This window comes from Ambystoma mexicanum, chromosome 9 (genome assembly GCF_040938575.1).
Source record: "Ambystoma mexicanum isolate Mex_15411 chromosome 9, UKY_AmexF1_1, whole genome shotgun sequence".
Taxonomy (NCBI): Eukaryota; Metazoa; Chordata; class Amphibia; order Caudata; family Ambystomatidae; genus Ambystoma; species Ambystoma mexicanum.
This window is the reverse complement of record NC_090931.1, coordinates 1,292,913,993-1,292,935,442: the sequence shown is the minus strand read 5'-3', so window position 1 is coordinate 1,292,935,442 and position 21,450 is coordinate 1,292,913,993. Positions and strand designations below refer to the sequence as shown.

Sequence of the window (21,450 nt, the reverse complement as noted above, 5' to 3'; positions counted from 1 at the left end):
CAGAGAAGTGGTGTCCAAGGACATTGCTAAAAGTGAAAGGGTCAAATCATTGACGAAAAGGGCGAATAAAAGGGGTGCCAAAAACGCACCCTTGATGGACACCAATATCCACATTAAATGATCTTGTCCGCTCACTGCCTTGCCTCCAACTAACTGAGGCTTATTTTTTAAAATACAAAGACCAAAAGTACTCTGAAAGGGACAGACAACACCCAAGCTCTTTATAGTATCCCATAGCAGGAAACCCTTGACACAGTTGAAGGCAGATGTTAGGTCAACACATTACAAATGTAACGCACCCTTCTGTAGTACCATATATTTTTTAAACAAAAGCATTAGACAAAAAGCCTGGTTCAACATACCCACCACACTCCTGAATTCTGCGAGCACATGAGAAGCTATTTATCCAAAAAGAGTCCTGACATTCTGTGGATAGCCTAACTGAATCCCAAAGGAGTCATCCATGTGCAGCTTGCTGTCACTTTTCACATACCTTTCAGCTTCCGTACTCCCTTCTCGGCTGAGAACTGGAGGGAGTGCAAACAAGGCAGATTGTGCTATGCTGGTTGCTTGTATAGGGCTTGATACAGCTTTTAGCCTTCTCAATGTTATGAGTGTGAAGAGAAGGCGGTGGGAGGGTTGGGCAAGTGAGTTATATTGCTGGTGGATTTGCAATGTCTTGACATGTTCAAGAACTGCACAGAGTATCAAGCATCACGTTGTTCTCTGTAGTTCCACCAAGCTGTGATTTTGAGTCTTGAGAGGTGCTACCATGGAACAGAAGATTTACTTATGTACAAGTCCTCCTGCACACCTGTCCCCTGTTTAATCTTAATGATCAGAATTGGAAAAAGGACTATACTCCATGGCGCATATTGGGCTATTAAAGGCTTGGATGGGCAAAATAATGGCAGATCAGTCCATCTTTTGAAGTCATTTAAACATTAGACGTGTGCCATTAAGTCAAGTCTAATCTGATTAATAACAGAAATATAGTGCAGAGTTTGACACTCTCCCCAAGACAAGTTGTCTTCACTGTGAGTATGCAATGAGATGCATACAGCACAATTCCAACGTTCGAATTAGCCTATTTAGAGCTGGAGAATGTGCAGTTACAGAGAAACAAAAAACACTACAGGGCTTCCTTAAGCAGCATGCTAGACTAGATTGAGCAGTAAATGTTCTTGGTTCATTCCGGGAAAGTTAGAGGCACAATGATTCAAACCACGTTGATGGAAGGAGTATGGAGGCTCAACAGTCCCCAGTCAACTTTACAACGATTGTGCAAAGCAGGAAACTCCAGTGCTTGCTGGCAAAGCAGTACACAGAAATACAAAAGAAAATAATGCTCCAATAGCACGTGGGCCGTAAGTATGAAAATACCTTTGCAAGGACAGTAAGTAAACACTTTATTGCATAGACAAGACCTGCAAGTAAACGGTGAGCAAAACAACCCAAATGCTTCACTACAAGGAAAAATCCCCAGACATACCAACTGGGATAAAATAGAGGAACGGATATGGTTTTGAGGTGCTCCTTTGGTGTAGAATATGAACAGAGCTGGGGTAAATATATTATAAAGTAGTGAGGCACATGCCCACAAGCGCATTTTCTGCTAGCAGGGATATAGAAAGCGTCCTAAGCAGTGAGCACGACTTTAGAAAAACGAGGTAGAAACAGCACACCGCCTGCGCATCAACCTTCGCTTGATGCAGAAAACAGATGCTGGAAGAAACCTCAATCACATACAGCACATTTGAGCTTTCTCCCAATGACTGAAAAGAAAACCTGGAAAGCTCCCAAAGGCGTGCGTGCAATTTTAGAATAACGATAACAGCCTCTGAAAGCCCCAGGGGCGGTTTTCCTTTCCACTACTAGAAACAGGGAATGAACACCACCGGCAATTCTAGATTTGCAGTTTACTCCACAACATTTCACAAAGTTTTTGGTTAAAAACAGTTTCCGCCTTCTAGTCCCACTCAAAGCTCCCAACACAGAGAACATCTGGCGATCATCAAAGTATGCTGACTCGGTACTTACACATCCATGTGATGGCCGGCGCTCTGAAGCCCATCCCCCATCTCCTTCTCGATGGCACTCCATTCACTAAAAAGAAACACGAACAAAAGAAGAAGCAAACGTCACAAGGGGCAGGTGAAGTTAAGGTGCTGCATTCTGTGAACTGTAACTTTGACATTTATAACTGGTGTTAGCTTCCATAGACAGTGCTTATATATGCGTACATTCCCACTTCCATTGGCCAGCAAGAGCCATTAACGTTTTTTCTTCAGTAAACATTACCCGCAACATTAAGGTAACTGGGCAACAACCATTTCCCTGTATAGTTCCTTGTAGCCCCCGATTTCCGGCCCTAACCCGGGCATGGGGGTGCACACATGCCTTTCCCAGGACTGGGGCAGTCACCATGGGAACTCTGACCCACCTCCATGGCACATGGTGCCACAGTTTCCCCACAGGCTCGCTGTACTAGGAGGAGTGTTGCACCAGCAAAATAACATCAATGGTAAACAGGAGATGGGCTTGCATTACTTCAATTGGACACAGACACCAAGGTGAATTTCCTAAGGATCCTAACAGGGACCCATCCCTCTTTCTGAAAACACTTAAACCTTTATGAAATAAACTTTCCTATGCCCCAACTTAATGTTCCCTTCTAAATGTCGCTGGTGCAAATTCTTTCTGAAAAAACTAGCGCCAGGCTTCCTTTGCAGGGTCACAGGGAGAGCAATAAGTTCAGACTGACCGAGCAGACCCCCTGTCACCTGGTACCACCCACTGCCCGCACCCACCCCTTACACGTCTCACGCTGGGCACTGCTTCCATCGATTACCTCACACCAGTGTACACACCCCTCTAATCCCTTCTACATCCTATACACATACGCTACATAAACTTCTCCAGTCTAGCCCCTCTACTTAACATTCCTACTCTACATAAATATCTAAACTATATAAACTACCCTACTAAACAGTACTATACACTAAACTTCATGAGGACTACTAACACACATTTCCATATAAACAAATGACATACAAAACATGTAACATGTCACAATATCGGTGACTGCTGCAGTTAGACACCCCATTACAGTGCCTTCATGGGTCTGTCCTCGTGGAAGCCCTTCCCCCTTTGGACCTGGATGACTGGAAGAGGGAGAGGTTCCCCCTGACGTCAAATGGGTCCCTATTCCGTATTCTGGGCCCACCCAATCTCATTGTGTGTGGCCTGCGCATAGATATGTCTCTGGGTGGCTCACCCATCAAAACCACTGTGGGCAATATTCCAAGTTCTAGGTGGCCCCGTAGCCTTGTGGAGGGGTGGGGGTGGCCCGTGTCACGATTATGACAGCCGGCCTGTTGCTTTCTTGGGGGTAGCCAGTTAGCATGGAGGGCCACCACTCCACCTCATTCACTGCCGTACCCGCTGCCAATGTTTCATCTTCTGAGTGGCCCCTCAGCCCGTAGGCTGCCTGTGTCACTGTGCGCCCTACAGCCCCATCTTAATTTCTGGCAGTTTCCTCGTTATCATGGGGACGCTGCTGTGCTCACTGACGCGCCTGCAGTTCACCTCTGCACTGCATCAGAGGGACACTGGGGGCTGTTAAGGAGCTGGCAAGGCCACTCCGACACCAGACACACATACACACTTAAGGAGGCGAGGAGACGGAGCTCTATCATTAACGTCTGCCTTTATTCAATAACACGTAACTGCCGGCCCTTTGCCTGCCCCTCCCTAAACCCAACGTCACTTCCCTAGGGGAATAGCCCGCAACGGCGGACCTCCCACACACCGATGTGGACGGGCTCCCTGTCAGCCCCTCGATCCGAGACCGGACATCTCCCACCTTTTTAACTCAGCAGTTCACTTGTGTCTCTTACCCCATCTCTTCCATCAGTCTCAGCGGCTTCATGCGACTTCTCCGTGGTCGCCATGGCCTCTCAGGGGTGGAGAGACCCTCGAGGTCTGGCTCTCATGACCATGGTGCTTCATCGTCAGACGATTCACTGTCTCCAAAGTAGGGCTTGTCTAATACGTGCCAGTCTCTGGCTTCTTCATTTGTTGCCCACCTCTCATCGAGTGGTGTCAGCACCTTTAAAATTGGGATACGTGCCGGGTCACTGAGGAGCGCCCTTCCCTTTCTGCGGTGACCATGGTGCCTTTTCTTCGTGTCACCGTCAGCAGCTCAGGGGCAAACGTGGCATCTTCTTTCCTGCCCCTTGTCTGGCGCACAAGCACTTGATCGCCTAGTTCAACATTTGACTCTTGTGCATTCCTGCGTCTGTCGGTGGTTTCTTTATCTTTTCCTTCTCCTCGCAGTCTTTGTCTTGACTCTCCAAAGGTGTCAGGGGCGCGGGTTTTCGGGTCCTCTGGTAATCTTGTCTTCACGGGTTGCCGAACCATGAAGTCTGCCGGGCACACACCTGTGGTGCTGTGCGGTGTGTGTCTGTATTCTCGAAGTAATTGATATATAGCCTGTTCAAACGGCTTGTTCATTATGGTTGCTAGTTGCAGTGTTCTTTTGATATTTTCCATGAACCTTTCTACGGTTCCATTTGCTTGGGGCCATCTTGGTGTTATCTTTCTATGGTGAAACCCCATGTACCTGGCGAAGTTCTGAAAGTCGGTGCTGGCGACGGGGGCCCCGTTGTCCGATTTTATTACTCTCGGTATTCCGTACGCAGAGAGCATGCGATCCATTGCCGGGATGATGCAGGACGCCGTCATGCTTTCCAAATTATCTGTGCTTCTGGGAAGCGCAAGTGTTCATCCAGTAGTACTAGGACGTATGTGCCATCTCGCATAGGTCCACACAGGTCTACTGCCAGTTCGTCCCATACTCTGTCTGATAGTGTGGACATTTGCAACGGGTTAGGGTTTGGTGGAGGGGCGAGTTGCGCACAGGTTGTGCATCCTCCTACTTGTGCTTCAACCAGGGCGTCCAGTTTCGGGAACCACACTTTGTCTTGGGAGTCGTTTTTTGCTGCCACACCTCGCTGTCCTTCATGTGCCAGCCGTATGGTCCTTTCCCGAAGAGATTCGGGGAGGATCACTTTGCAGCCCTTCAGGATGATGTGGTCTTCTACAATTGATAGCTCGTCTTTGACTTGGTCTATTCAGCGTATATCGTCTCTCACTGTCTCCAGTTCTTGTTTCGCTTGTTGTTTCATGTGTGCTCGCTTGTCAGTTTGCATACAGTGTTTTACGATTTGCAGCGCTAGGTCTTGTTCGGACTCTCTCACCACTTCTGACCTTTCTATGGGGAATGGCTGTAGATGATGTACCACATAATTGATGTACGCGTCAGCTACGGACGGTAGTGTCTGTGCTGTGCCTGAGGGGTGTCGGGACAGAATCTGCTGGATTGTCCTCCTTTCCTGGGCGATGTTTAATGCTGAATTTGTAATACTGTAGCCGCAACCCCCACCTGGCTATCCTCAGGGGCATCCTTGACTTAGGATCGCCATAAATGGTGAGCATCGCTTGATGGTTGGTGACTACTGTGAATTCCTTCCCATATAAGAATAGGTGAAAATATTCACAGGCCCAAACCACTGCCAGGCTCTCTTTCTGGGCCTGTGAATATGCCTGTTCCGTGGACGTGAGGCTTCTGCTGGCGTATGCCACTATGAATATTTTTGTATGGTCTTCTGGGTCCTTTTGAGAGAGGATGGCCCCTAGTCCCACCGGGCTTACGTCTACTATAACTTCTGTGTTCCTTCGGGTGTCAAAATATGCCATATGTTCTGCCTTTGAGATGGAATTTATTTCGGATGGATTCTAACGCTAGCTGACACTCCTCTGACCATATGAATGGTTGGTCTTTGCGTGTTCGTAGGGGGTTGCTTACTGTCGCATAATCTTTGAGGTATCTCAAGCAATAGCTTGCGAGTCCCAGGAAAGAGCGTAGTTCTGACATGTTTGTGGGGGGCATTGCCGTGTGGAGTGCCGCAAACTTGTTTAGATCCGGTTGCATGCCCTGATCGGAGAAAATGTTTCCAAAGAAGCGTAGCGACCCTTTGCTAAACTCACATTTCTCTTTGTTGGCATGCGGTTTCCATCGAGGCGCACACGCAGTGTAATGCTTGGTCATGCTCTTCTTTGGTTTTACCGAATACCAGCACGTCGTCTGAATAGTTTAGACAGTTCGGTATGTGGCGAATGACTGGATTTCCTCTTGAAAAATCTCAGCGGCCGATGAGAGGCCGAAACCGAGTCTCTTATATTGAAACAACCCCATGTGTGTTACAAAGATTGTGATGTATCTTGATTCAGGGCTTATTTCTATTTGATGATAACCCTTTGTCCGGGCTAGCGTAGAGAACACCTTGGCTCCATGGAGGAGATGGATCACATCGGTGATCCTCGGCGCCTGGTGTGTCTCTCTTTCGATGGCGACGTTGGCCCTTCGCATGTCCACGCACACGCTTATAGAGCCATCTGGGATTTTTTTTTTTTTTTTAACAGGGATGATAGGTGACACCCAGGGTGTCGGTCCTTGTACTGGCTCAATGACTTGCAGTTTGATTAATTTGTCTAGCTCCTCTTCTACCTGTCTTTGTATGTTAACAGGTATCCCCCTGTAATGTTGTGCCACCGGTGGTACGTCTGGATTGATGTGGAGGTGCACTTTCCTATTCTTTAGTTTTCCTAGGCCTTTGAATAACTTCGGGAACGTGTCCTGGATCGCTTTCGGAGTGTCAAAGTATTTGTGGGCCATTATTTGGTATAGAATGTGCACGAGGCCCATGTCGACTGCAGTTTTAAAGCTTAAATGCATCCACTATTGGCTTCTGTTTTTAGGATGTGTAGGGGAATCTTTGCTGCGTGAGATGTGTGCACACCATGCCGTGATGGTGCCCTTGCATGGCAGCGGAGTGCTGGTCACATATGGGTAAATGTCCACCGTGGCCTTTCGTATTTTAGGTTGACGAGATAGCGAGTTGAAGGCTTGTTGGCTGATAATATTCACCATAGCACCCGTGTCAATTAGGAATTCTACTGGGGTGTCGTTCACTTGTAGGGTGAGAGTCGGGATGTGCTGGGTGGCTGTTGTGTTGTTGAGAGCCCAGATATCCTTTTTTCCGCTGGTCTTCCTCCGAGGACGGGGTCTCACTGCTTGAGGGTGAGCGCATGTATCGGACGAATCTTCGTCTCTGACTGTGTCTCCCTCCCTCTCGTTGTCTCTCCTCCCTGGCGTGTGCTCCTGCGCTCCTTGTCATCTCTGCGTGAGGGTTTGTGGTCCCACTCAGCCTGGTTTGTCGGACTGTGGCATCCGGCCCTACAGCGTTCCTGTGTCCTCTGCCTGCTAGGGCCGCCTGATGGGGAGGTCTTGCATACTGCCCTGAAGTGGTCCATGCCACCACAAGCAGCGCATTGTTGCCCTACAGTGGGGCAGCCCCCAGTGTGCGGGTATTCGTAACCACATCTGTAGCATGTGGTGTCAGATCGCCCTCCGCCTTGACTCACGGCCGCTTGTAGCCTGTTGACTGTCGGTGGGCATGATGGGTTGTTGTAAGTTTACCTTGCCCAGATTGTCTAGTTGTGACTAGACAGCTGCTTCCATCCTGGCTAGGGCTAATATTTCTTCCAGTGATCTTTGTTTTTGGAGAAGTTGTTTCCTGAAAAACTGGGACAAACAGCCTGCGATTACTTGTGACCGTAGCACCTCCTCGTTTGAGTAACAAAGAAATTCGCAGTATTTTTGCTTGATGCGTAGGCGCATTACGTAGTTGTCCAGCGATTCGGCCTTCTCTTGATGGGTGGAGTGAAAAATGTGGCGCTCAGTCTATGTTGGTATGTGGAGCAAAGTATTCTGACAGTTTTCGATGTACCTCTTCATAAGTGGCAGTGTCCCAGTTGATTAGTTTGCCCGCAAGGTCTCTCACAGCTGGTCCTATGGCCATGGATAGTGTGCATTTCAACCTGGCATTGTCAGCGAGGCCCACTGCCCCAGTGTAGAATTTGAAGTCCTGCAGCCATGTGGCCCACCGGGGTCCCAGGTTTGTCATGTCTCGCACATCAAAGGGGTTGGGCATGTCATTACGTGTGCTGACCCACCTGCTGGTGGGGTCTAATTGTTGCTGCCTCCAGCTGCCCCATCTGTGCTTGCTGATGTCGTTGTGGGCGCTGCAGATGAAGCTACGGGCGCAAACGAGGAAGCCTGGTCTGTCATGATGAGGTCCTGTGATGTGCTACGTGTTTTGTCAGGTGATGGAGTCTTTTAAGTTCACTGAGGGCAGGGTGTGACTTTCTTTAGGAATTTCTTACTTCCTTTGACTTGCTTGCTTGTATCCTGTCAGATAGGGTCCTCTGCTGCCTTCAGCAGTGCATGTGGAGCTGTTCCACTGGTGCGCTGTGCATTTCCTTCAGCCACGTGGCTTGGCGCCAGCGTGGTCTTCCCCATTGTTCCCCAGTGCCGCCCCTGTGTTTATCGTGCCGTGGGGGTCGGGTGGGGGAATCTGCCCGCCTTGTGAAGGGCTCTGTGCCTCTTCAGGCAGAGCACTGTCTGGGCTCTGTGAGTGGGGAAGCCAGTTGTGTAGGCTGTGTGTGTTTCAGCCGTGCTTCCGCGGCTTGGCCTGGGCCTTCGTGGGCCTGTTGGGCCTTTGCGGGCCTGTTTACAGGCCACGTGTGTGCAGGCCACGTGTGTGAAGGGCGCTGACGCGTTGACACTGCCCGATGGCAGCCCTCTGTGTGCGCAGAGTTCACCTCCTCATCGCCAGTGTTAAGGAGCTGGCCAGGCCACTATGACACCATACGCACATACACACTCAAGGAGGCGAGGAGACTGAGCTCTATCATTAACGTCTGCCTTTATTCAATAAAATGTAACTGCCGGCCCCTTGCCAGCCCCTCCCTAACCCCAACATCACTTCCCTTGGGGAATAGCCTGCAACAGCGAACCTCCCACACAATGATGTGGACGGGCTCCCTGTCAGCCCCTCGATCCGAGACCCGACAGGGGCAGGCTGCTTCTCCTCTATCCAGGCTGCTGGGGCAAAGCAGCGCAGTTCAACCGATGCTGGCCGCCCCCTGCGACGAGGCAGCTCGGGACTTCTCTTTACTGCTCCTTTGCTACTCTTCACCTCCCAGGCCACCGTGGCAGGTGCGGCCTGGGGGGACTTTGCTGTTGTGCCTGACTCGCCAGCCATGAGGCCGGCAGACAGGGTGCACTGCGGGTTGCCTGTTTAGGCTGTCCCTCCTATGCCGCCTGAACAGGACAGCTCTTCTGCTCAGGTAGCACCACGCACGGTGCCCAGGCCATTTGCTGTAGGTGGGCCTGTCCGGTATGGTCCCTGGGAGGGCTAACAGCAGTCATGGCCGTGAGTACCACGGGTGCGCCAAACACACAGTGCAGGGCCACGGTTCCAACAACGGGTCGCCCCGTCACACGGGCCACATCGCAAACTATGTCTTTAGGACCCGTGGAAATACTTAATGTAGTGCCCAGCGAGTGGCCTATTTTTCTTTTACTCCCTTTTCTGTATGTTTCCTTCAAACCCCCCTCGACCAGTGGATTTCTTTAAATTGCTCCCATGCACAGCCATTCTTGGGCAGGGGAGTGCTGTCCCTTTCCATTTCTCTTCAACATTCCATCTGGGACCAGTCAAAAACACTGACTCATACACAAACACACACACTAGATAAAGTGTGTCTTTATGTTTGGGTTTCCCTTAGGGGACAAGTAGCCAGGCCCTTTTTGCGCCATGGGTATAATATAGAATTGTATTGATATTGACGATGTAGTGATAGTGTCTTTTGTAGTTGTGGTTAGAGTGACGATCCAAAAACTGATTTTTAATAGTAAGGCGTAAAAACTCCGCGTTAATGGACTAAAATGGCATGAAGCTTTCCCAAAACGTTTCATTCTTCACAACATTTTTGGAAAGTTTGAGATTTTGTCATCGGGGGTGATGGGCAGGATTATTGAAGGAGGGGGAGACCAAGTTGGGAAGAAGCTCTCCCGCCCGGGCCCCCAAATCAACACTGCCATTCAAAATCCTTCAAAGATGTATGCTCTCAATTAGCACACAGGAACTCTGTGGACTACACCAGGCTTGCATCAGGCCCTACTTACTAACTTCCTGCGGTTTGGTATACCTCAGAAAAAAAAAAGAAGAGAACACACAAAAAATTAAAGAGCTATAGAGTTGTGTTTGCAAAGAGTTTTGAAACTTCATTCAAATCAGAAAGCAGAGCTGCGATTGGTAGCTGCAAATCGGAAACCATTGACAAGACTGTACTGTCCTTGCAAAATATTACCCATTCAAATTCCCACAGAGAATGTTTGCAAACAGAGTTGGCAATTAGGGCCAAAGCCTGGGCAATGACAAACTACCATGACCAGAGACCAGTCACAATATGGTTGGATGGAGTTTTCTATAGCGCAAAGCAAGCTGGGAAGAAACCGATCACTATAAAATTGTTGCAATTGGAGGGGAATTGTACATAAAAGGTACGAATACATGTATGGGTAGGTGCAGCAGTAGGTGGTGCACTCCTCAGCCACTGATCACTGTATCATGGTCGATCATGTTAATTTTCTTCCTAGACTGCAAGAGAGAGGGCGAGCCTTCTTGATGTGCAGGAGGATGTTGTGTTCCATAGTATAGGTGTGAAGCAAGATAGGGTCATCTTTCCATGCTATTTTCCTTCTTGTATTCTTTTTCCAGCCTGATCCCATATGTGACGTAATTTGCAAGGTCGTAAGAGCTGTGTGGCAGGGGCAAGTTTTGGTTTGTTGCCAACTAATTTAGCAAAATGTCGTTTTGTTTGTTTTTACACTGTAATCATTAAATCCCTTTGATTGGTTGTTTTTTTATGGGTCCAAATAGATTATATAATACATCCTAATACATTGAGTACATAACAAATAATGATTTTGTAAGGTCACAGTTTATGTCATAGCTACAGTACTTGTCACTGATATTGTAATATTGGCTGATAGGCAATGCATCCTTAGCCAAGATACAAGACTCAGCGTCTCAGTGAGCAGCCTCCAACACATTTCTTCTTTACTCCCTCATCTGCCCCCACTCCCTAATCATAGACAAGCCTTGAGGTAAACTAACTGGATCTCTCCACAGCTTAGCACAAGATGCAAACCTCAGTAGCCTAATTAACCACACCCAATTTGTTGCATTATCTACAATCCTGCATTATCAAATATCCCTCAAGAGGGCAGGCATAGTGACATACCGTGATGAGTTTTACCTTACATATGCTTGTGTTTATACAAACCACAGTTATTGTGTGGGGGTGTGGTGGGCGTGTGTGGTGGTAGTATAGGGAGAGGGTGGGGTAGGGGCAGGAGGGGTAGGAGGGTATGGGACAACCCCCCATATTAAAAAAAACCTTTGACTTTCAAGAGTCGAACTACAAGACCACAAACTAAATGCGGTCTATGTTAACACAGAGACCATATGACACGGATAGTGTACAGGTTTGAACAATGGGTATAATCATTGGAGCTTGGTTCAAGCCGCTCCTTCAATTTTTTTTTTGTATGTGAACACTTATGCACTGTCTATATTGGTCTACAATTAAAACATAAGAATATTAATCTGATCAGTTGTAAAATTAATACTTTCACATGTTAATCAAGGGATACTCAACTATTTACTTTGCCCTATTTTGCTGTCATTCTAGAACAGCCTACAATTAAAGCATAGTGGTCGATTTAAATGTATGCTACTGCTTGTAGAGGAGAACACAGGGGGACAGAGAATCAGCACAGTGACTGATGGAAGTGTTCTCTCCACCTGAATTTTTTCATCTCAATCACGACAGTTTTTGTTTTGGTTTAATATTAGGAGTCTTGTTGCAGCATTATTTACTGTGTTCAACTGAGGCAAGTCAGTTATATATTTCCCATAATGCATTCTGCAGAGAATTGAAATGCCACACTGCTGCAGTACTTCTGTATGTGCTGTCGCTGGATGGGCATTTTGCATAATTGATGGTTAACAGCAGCTTCCGTTTCAACCAGCACTGCCCAACTCATACCTAAGCCATCAGCAAAATCTCCCTCATGTCGGGAGATTGCAATTGAGCGGACCATGAAATAAAGTCACCAGCAGCTGGATAAGAAAGTATTATTTTGTCTACATGGTGTGACACTAACCTATTTTTTGCCCAGTGAAGGAAAAACTCTGGGGGAATAGGGAAGACGTTCGTTCTGTAATGCGACCCCTGGAGGCTGTATGAGAAGCTCCCAAAACGTCCCTAGTTTTCACTTGGTCGGCCTTCGCATATAGCTACTGATAAGATGAGGATGTAAAAAGGGGACAAAAATGAGGAAGGAGAAGGTTCAACATTCTGGCAGGTGGCTTCAATACTCCCAGAGGGATGAAACCTCAAGGAAAGTTGCGCATAAAAAGGCTTGCGAGTATTTATTACCAGAAAATTGACACATTTGGGCATCATTCGCGGTACAGGGACGGAGCAGAACTTGATTAGCAGCAAACTTCCAGTATGCAAAGTCCAGCATGGAGTCCCAAAAGCAAGGAAGCAGGTATAGAGCATTGCCTAGCAGAAAGCTACATTGGTTTGGAGGAGACCAGGATGGAGGCATTACAGGTCTGGAGACACTGGAAAGAAAAGCTAACCAGAGTGCTAGCAAAGCAACTACCCAGCCTTGTGGGAATTGGATGGCTAAAGCTAAAGGCTTTCCATCAGTAACCTTAAGGTTACAGTGAGGAAGAGTGCACCTGCGGTAGGAGGCTAACAAACGTATCTGCCTGACAAGATCCCGGGTGGGGTTCTGTTCTAACTAGTGCTGAAGCCAAGGTCCAGGAGGAACTTGTTGCAAAACCTGTGGAGATTACAGTCCAGAAGCGACCTGTGAGGACAACATTAGAAAGCCATGGCTATGGGGGGACAGGTTGTGAAGCCTTATAAAGGAGGTCCAGGTTGGACCAATGAGAATCCAGAGTAAGCCGAGATCTAATGAAGGCCTGTTGTCAACTGCATCTAAAACAAGATCTAGACGAGACCCATTTTGAATCCTTAGTGAGAGGTGTAAGAGAGACCCATTGTTGATCCTAGGAGCACAAGGCTAAGAAACCGTTAGAGGAGAGACTGCTGTGAGATCTGAAAGCAGAGGGAGGCAGTGAAGATTAAGGTAAAAGCAAAGAGGCCTGAGGCAGAAGACCAGACTGGTTAAATTGACAAATCAAGGGTATTAGTCTCTTTGAGACTTAGGGAGGTGAGCCTGCTATGCAAGACCCTCCGCTAAGGGTCTGGGCAAGTGGTTCCTCACAGGGAGAAACTGCTCCTTAGGGGAAAAGGACTGCCATTCCCATTAAGGACTCACTAGACCATCCACCATAATGGTATATATGGGATTGCCAGATGTAAAGAACATTGTAAATAAAATATACCAGTGTGCGCGAAAAGAAGGATCTGTCTCTTTGAGCGAAAACATTTACCTGGGACGTGGAGGCTGGAGAGAGTATGCCAAATAGAAGCAAGCACAACCAGTGAGAGAAGGGCATAAACAGCGGAAGCCTCCTGGCAAGGTGATGCCGGGTTGAGGCAGAGCCAAGGAGAGCTGCAGAGCCATGGCTTTGGAAAGACTCTGGGGCAGCAGAGGGAAACGCAAGAAGCTCAGCGTTTCCCAGGAGAGAACACCAAAGGGAAGCCTTATCCCTGTGGTTGCGTGACCACAAGGACTTTGTGGTGGGCCGTCCGCCTGTCAAACAGTGCGAAAACCACTGAGCTACAGGGTCCACGAGGGACCTGCGACCTGTAGTCCTACGTGGTCGTGTAGAGGAGGAGAACCGAGTGAGAGAACACACCAAGGAGGAATACGAGCACTGGAGTAGAGGACGAGAAACCAAGCAAGTGATGAGCCCGAAAGCCTTCCCCTTCACAGAGATAACAGGGAGAACTGGAGTACCGGAGGCGGTCAGGGCTTCGTTATGTAATAGGAGAAACCCGTATAAGTGAAATTGATGAGATACTGAAAATAACGCCAGTAAAATAGACTTGTATGAATGTAAACATGAGAATAACAAATCCGCTTGAGAGAGAAGGTTACAAAGAGAAAGTTGCCCCAGTGAAAGTGACAAGTTGAACTGCATTAAATTAATCCTGAGAATAGTGAATACACATGAAAGAGAAGGCATTACGAGCTGGAAACAAACACCCTGGGAAGAAAGGTGGGAATCTAAATGGGAACTGAAGTTAAGTGAAATAGGACACACAAGAAGAGAAGGGAAAGGCTCACGTTGCTACAAAGGATTGCCAACTTAAAAGGGTCAGAGCTACCAAGATCAGAAAAGCCTATACACCTGTGAGAGAATAGAAGAAAGAATTACAAAGGCGCGTGGAATAACTATCCCAAGAGGGAAGAGCAAACCTAAGTACATCATAACAGAACTACAGCACCTTGTCCAGAAGGCGACTATCTGAAAATATCTTACTAACGTGAACTATGAAACAGAGACATTGTCATAAGAAAACAACCATATGAAAGAGACATATTCCTACTATAATTAAATTATGCAAATAGTTGTAGTGGCAGTTAGAGGTAGTTTTGGACGGAGGACATCTTCATTCTGATGACTGACGAGCATCTTAAGTTATAAGTCCCAATAGCAATAGGGAAAGATGGGCCTTATTCTTATTGTTTAAATAAACCACACACTATGTCCTCCGCATATACGGCTGATTCTTCTGACTCGCCATAGTAACCATCACAAGACACTCGCCAGTGGATTACTTTGATGTGTTAGAATTGGGTTAGTCTTTCGAACAGCAGGTTATAAATATGCATTATCGGCCTACAACCTTGTAACATTGGTGTTAGTTTAGGGTAGATAGGAGGGAAGGACTTGTAGGTATTGGAACTTTGAGTTGACTATTCTGAGACTTTTGCTTTGTAGTTTATGGTGCTTTTGAACCACAACTATTGGTGGTGTGTGACAAGAATGTTCAACTACCCTGAACACCTCTTACCTAGAACCTTTAGACATGTATCCAACCCCTTTACATTTGTATAATATTAATGTAGACCACTTTCTTAAACTACTCAGTGTGCCATTTCTCTGACGCAACACAAGTGGTGCCATAAGTGGGATGGCGAGTTGAGACAACTCCAAAAAGTCACCCTATGACTAAGGTAGTACTCAGGCATCCCTGGATTCCAAAGGTCTTGACATATTCCGCTCTGAGCAAAAAACCATATCTATAAGAAAGAAAATAAGTGTCCAAAGAGATACAGATCGAGCTCCCCACCGAGACCCATGATAAAATAGCCCCAAAACCTGAAAACCGAGAGACCTTGAAGAGTAAGGTGAAAGCAGGGAGGCCTGAAGCAGAAGACTAGGCTGGTAGTAAATGTAACAAGACCCTCTCTAGAGAATAACGTTTACTTTGTTGTGTTGCTGAAAATTGGAAGAGTAGGTTATTATAAACCTTAGCTTGGGCCACAACCGTGGAACATTTGTGCAGTTACTTTAGAGACTTTTGCTTTGTAATGTTAAGTGTCTCAAGAGACAAAGACTTGCATGGATATTGCATAAGGAGTTTTTATTTGAACCACACCCACTTACTACGCAAAACACTTAAGGGAAAGCCCCACTTTATGTTCAACCACACTGAACACTTTACTCCGGATAAGCCCTATTGTTTATAGATGTGCCACTAGAACCTTCTGGCGCTTATCCAACCACTTTACATCATACTAATGAAGGCAACTCTGTTAAACCACTCAAATGTTTCACATGTGTCAATTATTGGCCTCATAACTGAAAATCATGACATCAGCATTGAAATATTGGCTCTACACAATGGCTGAAATTGAAAAAAGAAATTTGATTCCACCCGGGCGAATTTTGTAACATTTTGTCCACCAGTGGTCTGTGTAGTACATGCACGTGAACGCAGATGTGCCCAACAATGGTACCCAATGAGCGTTGGGGACAGGGCATGTTGTTGAATGACAAGGTGAGACCTAATAGCATCTTGCGCAGGTATATCAGCTTTGTATGAGATGATTTGGGGCCAACACTTTGACAAGACACTTATATGAGATGGTTATTTTGAGTAATAGAGAGGTATGTACAGATGTTGCTCTCACATTAAAATGTTCTATTACTCTTGTGGTTATATATTAGTTATACTCTTCAATGAACTTAGTTTTTATGAATGAGTTGGAATAATGAGCTATAAAATCCCTACACAAAAAGGACTACAATTGTAATTTGTCAGCACACAAATTCAGGGCGGTTTGTGCAAAGCCGTCTTGCGATCCTCAACAAGTGCATAGCCCTGCTGGCAGAGCTGATTTCACCATACTCAACTGGCTAACATGCATAAGTACCATTACTAACGTAACCTGTTCCAGAGCGGTGTCATGAATGGCAGTCAAGCATTGGTAATTACAACACATCAGTTACTAAAAGTTAATTTACCATGACCGCAATTTGTTCCTAGCCTAGCACCATCATAATCATGCCACAGAATTCCCAACTAATAAAGGAGAATGCGATGTTTAAGCAGATACAGCATGGGGAAACTGCCTTAACCAAATTAAGGCCAGCTTTGGAACACTATCAATGTTTTTACAGATGGCAACTTGAGCAATTTATGTTTTGCATGAACTCCATTTCAGGGCATAAAGCTTTAGGAATCCTAAAGAGAAAGCCTCTGCTTCGGTTGTATGTGCAGTTACAAAGTGATCGTGAGAATTATTTAATCCACCGAAGTCATCTGTCCGCAACAAATACCCAAGATGAGAAACCCTTTTATCATGGACCATCATCTTAGAAGAGACAATGTTTAAACAGAGTCCTTGTGCATTTAGATTATGAAGTGGAATGCAACAAGGAGAATTAAGCCTTGGTTGTGGAGCCAAACCAAGATGGTACTCCGACTGGACCATATATTGTCATAACCACCTCATCCCTCAAAATAGTTTGACTAATTAAATTGAAGAAAAAAATAAGTGATAATGTATATATTGCTAGGATATTTTGAAACTTACAAGATGTGTGGTTTTGTTTTCAGACAACTAGAATTTTGGTTTGTTAATGAAGAGTGTGAGTATATGGAAGTAGATGTTTCTTGATGTATAGAAGAGTCCTCTTTCTATGCCCACATGCTATGAAGAGGTATTGTGCTCAAAATGGTACTCGCATAGGTATAAAACAAGTCCTTTGTTTGTGTTCATTTTCGTGGAGTAGGTACGGCCATATTAAGAGTATAGTATTGGATTTGTACAAGAGTCCCATAAGGTTAGGTATTTAAACTGTGTTCAAAATGGCACCCAGAGATTATGAACGCTGGTTACATGTACTTCTCAGGGCATTGATCTTTACTGTGCCAGGTAAGGGGAAGGAAAGCCTTGAATATATTACAAAGAAAATGGTTACTAAGCTAGCTTTTGTTATAGTTATGATTGTAAATTGGATTTATTTTAAGAAATGAGTGTGCAGATCTGAATAATTGAAGAAGTCGGTAACCACAGTTAAGAAGAAAAACTTAAGAAAAAGGTACTTGTTGGAAATCCTTTGCTTTGGGAATTTTATCAAGTTGTTGAGTCGTGTTGAGAATAGTGCATCATGATCTTTCATTATTACAGATATAAGCAACAATGCTGGTTCTCAATGGAAAATTGGCATATGATATCAGTAAACAAAACTTTGGACATCACATATTAGGTGAGGACATTTCTTTTCAGTGCTAAACATCCGTTAGATAATATTTTTAACGGTTATCAAAAACCACTCCTGACACTTGTTTGCATACACTTATTTAAATATGACATGACAGATGTTTAAATGAGACCTTGTTTGCTGTGAAAGCGACACCAATACATTTTTTCATGCGTTTTTTCCTTTGTATGTTAAAGTTGTTTTACATGTGTGAAGATTAGCAATTTGGGTTTAAATTAGCCTGGAAGAAGCTCACTAGAGATTGCAGATATTTAGTATGACACCTAAGCGAAACACATGCCGGCATATTGTATTAATTTACCTATACTGTTTGATATTTGGTTCAATGTGAATTTACTGTAAAGCATGTGTCATATCTGGCACAATTACAAGGCAAATTGTGAAATGCTTAGTTTTGTAATTACAAAGTATTTCAAAATATCAAATAAGATTGGTTGTGTTTAAATGCACATTGCTGGGGCACAAATGGTGTTGTGTAGATTGCCTTTGTGCATTTAGATTATGAAGTGGAAAGGAACAAGGGGAAATATGCTTCGGTTGTGGAGACAAATCAAGAGGATACTCAGACTTGACCATATATTGTCAACCACCTCATCCCTCGAAATAGCTTAGCAGGGCAAGAAGTTAAAACTATTTTGCCACTGCTTCAAGAATTAGTTTCCAAAATTAAATTGGGGATGGTGGCACTATATTGTGCAACATGAGATGGCTGTATAGGTTTGAAGGTCTGCTCTTCCGCGAGACAAGAATGCCATCATTGAGAGTTTCTCACCGACAATCAAATTAGCTCTATAAACTAGATTTACTTAAAGATGTAAGATCGGAAATCTGATGGAGTTGATGTTCCCCTGTGATCTCACTCTGGAACCAGGATGGAATCAAAGCACTGGATTTTCATCACATAACACAATCTCACCTAAAGCTATAGAGTGAAGGTGAGTTCATGGTCTTTCCGTTACGGTTGTCCTGACGTGATCACACTGGATTCCTTTTTATCCTGATGCTGGACCTGCACACTTACCTTCTTCATCTTGCTGGTGATCCCTCTTCAAACTGTCTGGTGGGCAAAGAATTACATATGTGCAATCAACTACCAAGAAAGTATTACACTCTGGACTTCAGCTGTATGCAACAGCTCGACAACCACTAATAGTTTTCATGCAGGCGTATGCTGGCATAAGTCAATCCTACTCTGCCTCTTACTGCAATTATTATCACACCATAATTGGCCCGCATGATCAACCCACAATCACCATGGTGGCAACCATCAGCAGTAAGACAGTTCTTTCTCATTCACTCTGGCGGCCCCCCCTTGGGTCCCCTCCCCTCACCCTTTTGTGAGGCTAAAAACGTGAAATCATCTTGACCTCCTGTCTCTCCTTCTCACCTCATATAGCTGACCTTGCCAAGGCGGCCCACTATCAGCTTCACCTCCTCAGAAGCATTCTCCCTTTCCTCACCTTCCCCCAGAAACTCAATGTCTCGAGAGCTCTAATTCTCTCAAGGCTTGATTAGTGCAACAGCCTCGGCCTTCATCTGTCTCTCTCCCACCTTCATCCTCTTCAACTAATCCAGAATAGGACTGCAAGACTTATCCTTGGTTCAAGCCGAGGGACCGCCTCTCCAGCCCTAAAATCTCTCCACTGGCTCCGGTGATTGCAAGGATCAAATTCAAGACCCTTTGCATCATCCGCAAATCCCCCTAATACCTTCCTTCTAGAGTCATCTCTGCTAGAGTCCTTTAGTCCTCTAGCTCAAACTCTCTGCAGATCAGATGTTTCTCGAAGCAGAGAGTGGGGGGGTACATCTCCCTCTTTGGCCAGAGCATCCCTCTGGAACAGCCTCCATGCCCCTCTCCGAATTGAGCCGGATCTCCTTAAGTTCCAGAAGCTTCTCAAGACCTTCCTTTTCTCCTCCTCCTCCTTCCCTCTCATGCTAGTCTCCTCCTGCCGCTGCGACTGATGGCCTGTGTTCCCTTACGAGTCATACCAGGGTCAGGCCTTCCTTTGACCAGTGTTTCCTTGCACTCCTTCCTAACACTTGCCCTCGAGCACCATTCCCCGACTAGCCTTTTGAGACTGGTCCATCCCCTTCCACGCACTATTTACCCCTACCTACTGGTTTCCCCTGGCACTTGCCCAGCCCTTGGGCCCCTTCCCTACAACACTTCTTCCTCTCCACCCTCTGCCTAGCCCATCCCTTTGCCCCGATCTGCCCCCCTGCACTTCTTGACACTGTACATGCACAATCCGAATATCCCAAGGCCTAGTAGGACCATCATTGTTGTTTTTCTCCTCTGTGCTCTCCCTCGCTCCCCCTTTTGTCTTGTGGCACCTGGAAACACTTTTTGCTGTATAGGCGCCATACAAACGTTCAATTAAGACAATTTAAAAAACTATCCCATACCCCATTAGTTAGGCCTTTTGTGCCCAATCATGTTGCTTTCAGTCATTCATAAATGTGTTTAATTTAGCTGTTTTTTGTAGAAGTCCTTCAGCTTCCGAACACTGTGTAACATATGCGAGCAGGGGACATCAGTGCCTCGGGGTTGTAGGCAGCAAGAGGCCGTCAGGTTTTCAGTTCCTGCCATCATTTCAGAAGACAAAAACTCAAGAGGGTCGAGTTTTGTGTGTCTATAAGAATCATCATCCAAATCTTGTGAATTTTGCCAGATACAGGACTAGGTTATGGGAGGTGCATAGTGATGGGGCACAAACCAAACAAGTATACTGCCGGGTGTGGGGACAGGCCTACAAATAATGGGTAAAAATATGTCATTTTACAAATAACAGTGACAAATTCTGTACTAATCCATACAAGTAACAATCTTTCTGGAGGACAACCAGAAAACATGTTATAAAGGTTAGGTAACCAACAGTATACATTTATTATTTTATGGTTAAACAAAGTTAACGTTAAACAAAACATAAGGAAAACAAAAACCTTAACACATTTCAAGAATTAAGAATAAACATCAAGCAATTAATACACCCAGCTTTAAATTTTATAACAAGCAAGCAATTTTAAAATCACCAAATAATCAAGTGGATTTAACCTACACCACAAAATCATACATTAAAGTCACTATAAAAAGATTTGTTTTGTTGGAAACAGATTCCAACGAAATCTAAAAAATAAACAAGCCCAATTGACAGGATATAGTGCCAGGAATGGGGCTAAAGTTCCTAATTTCTTGTGGTCACAACTCAAGTAAGAAAGGTTTAAGTTACTTACCTTTAACTATCGTTCTCCAGCATGGGTCTGGCATGGATTCACATGCTCATGAATATTCCCCGTCGTCAGGCTGGAAATCCTCGGTAGAAGAAAAAACGTTCACCTTAAAACTGTATTTCTCCTCTAAACCAAACATTTTCCTCTGGGTCATACTGTCCCATCTAACGACAGTCCTCTCTCCAACCCCCTGGCAGCCATCCTCAACTCCAGAAGAGAAAAAAAGATATTGGATTTGTGTAAGACGATACAAGATATGGAGGACCCTGATGGGCCGCACTAGATGCAATGTCCGTGACAGCACAGGGGAACAAGACTTCACCCCTGCACACAGGGCTTTACCCACTTGCCCGGCCACGGGGTATACGACTGCCCCACTCTCCAACATATCGACACCAAGTGCTATCCTGCCCCAGGATAGCAAGGTTCAGAAGGAGTTAGAAGCAGCATTGGAGGCTAATCGGGTAGAATTAGCTCGACTAAGTGACTCAAGGGGGAGGGGGGAGTGGGGGAAGGGTGA

The 21,450-nt window shown here is 45.7% G+C and overlaps 1 protein-coding gene across 1 annotated transcript in view; it reads right to left on the bottom strand.

Moving 5' to 3' along the window:
- Nucleotides 1-21,450, bottom strand: part of SNX4 (sorting nexin 4) — a 1,088,579-nt gene that overhangs the window by 252,163 nt on the left and 814,966 nt on the right. Inside the window, exon 9 of the mRNA XM_069616639.1 lies at nucleotides 2,041-2,106. Coding sequence (XP_069472740.1) covers nucleotides 2,041-2,106 — 66 coding nt within the window. The remainder of the gene's footprint in view (nucleotides 1-2,040; nucleotides 2,107-21,450) is intronic.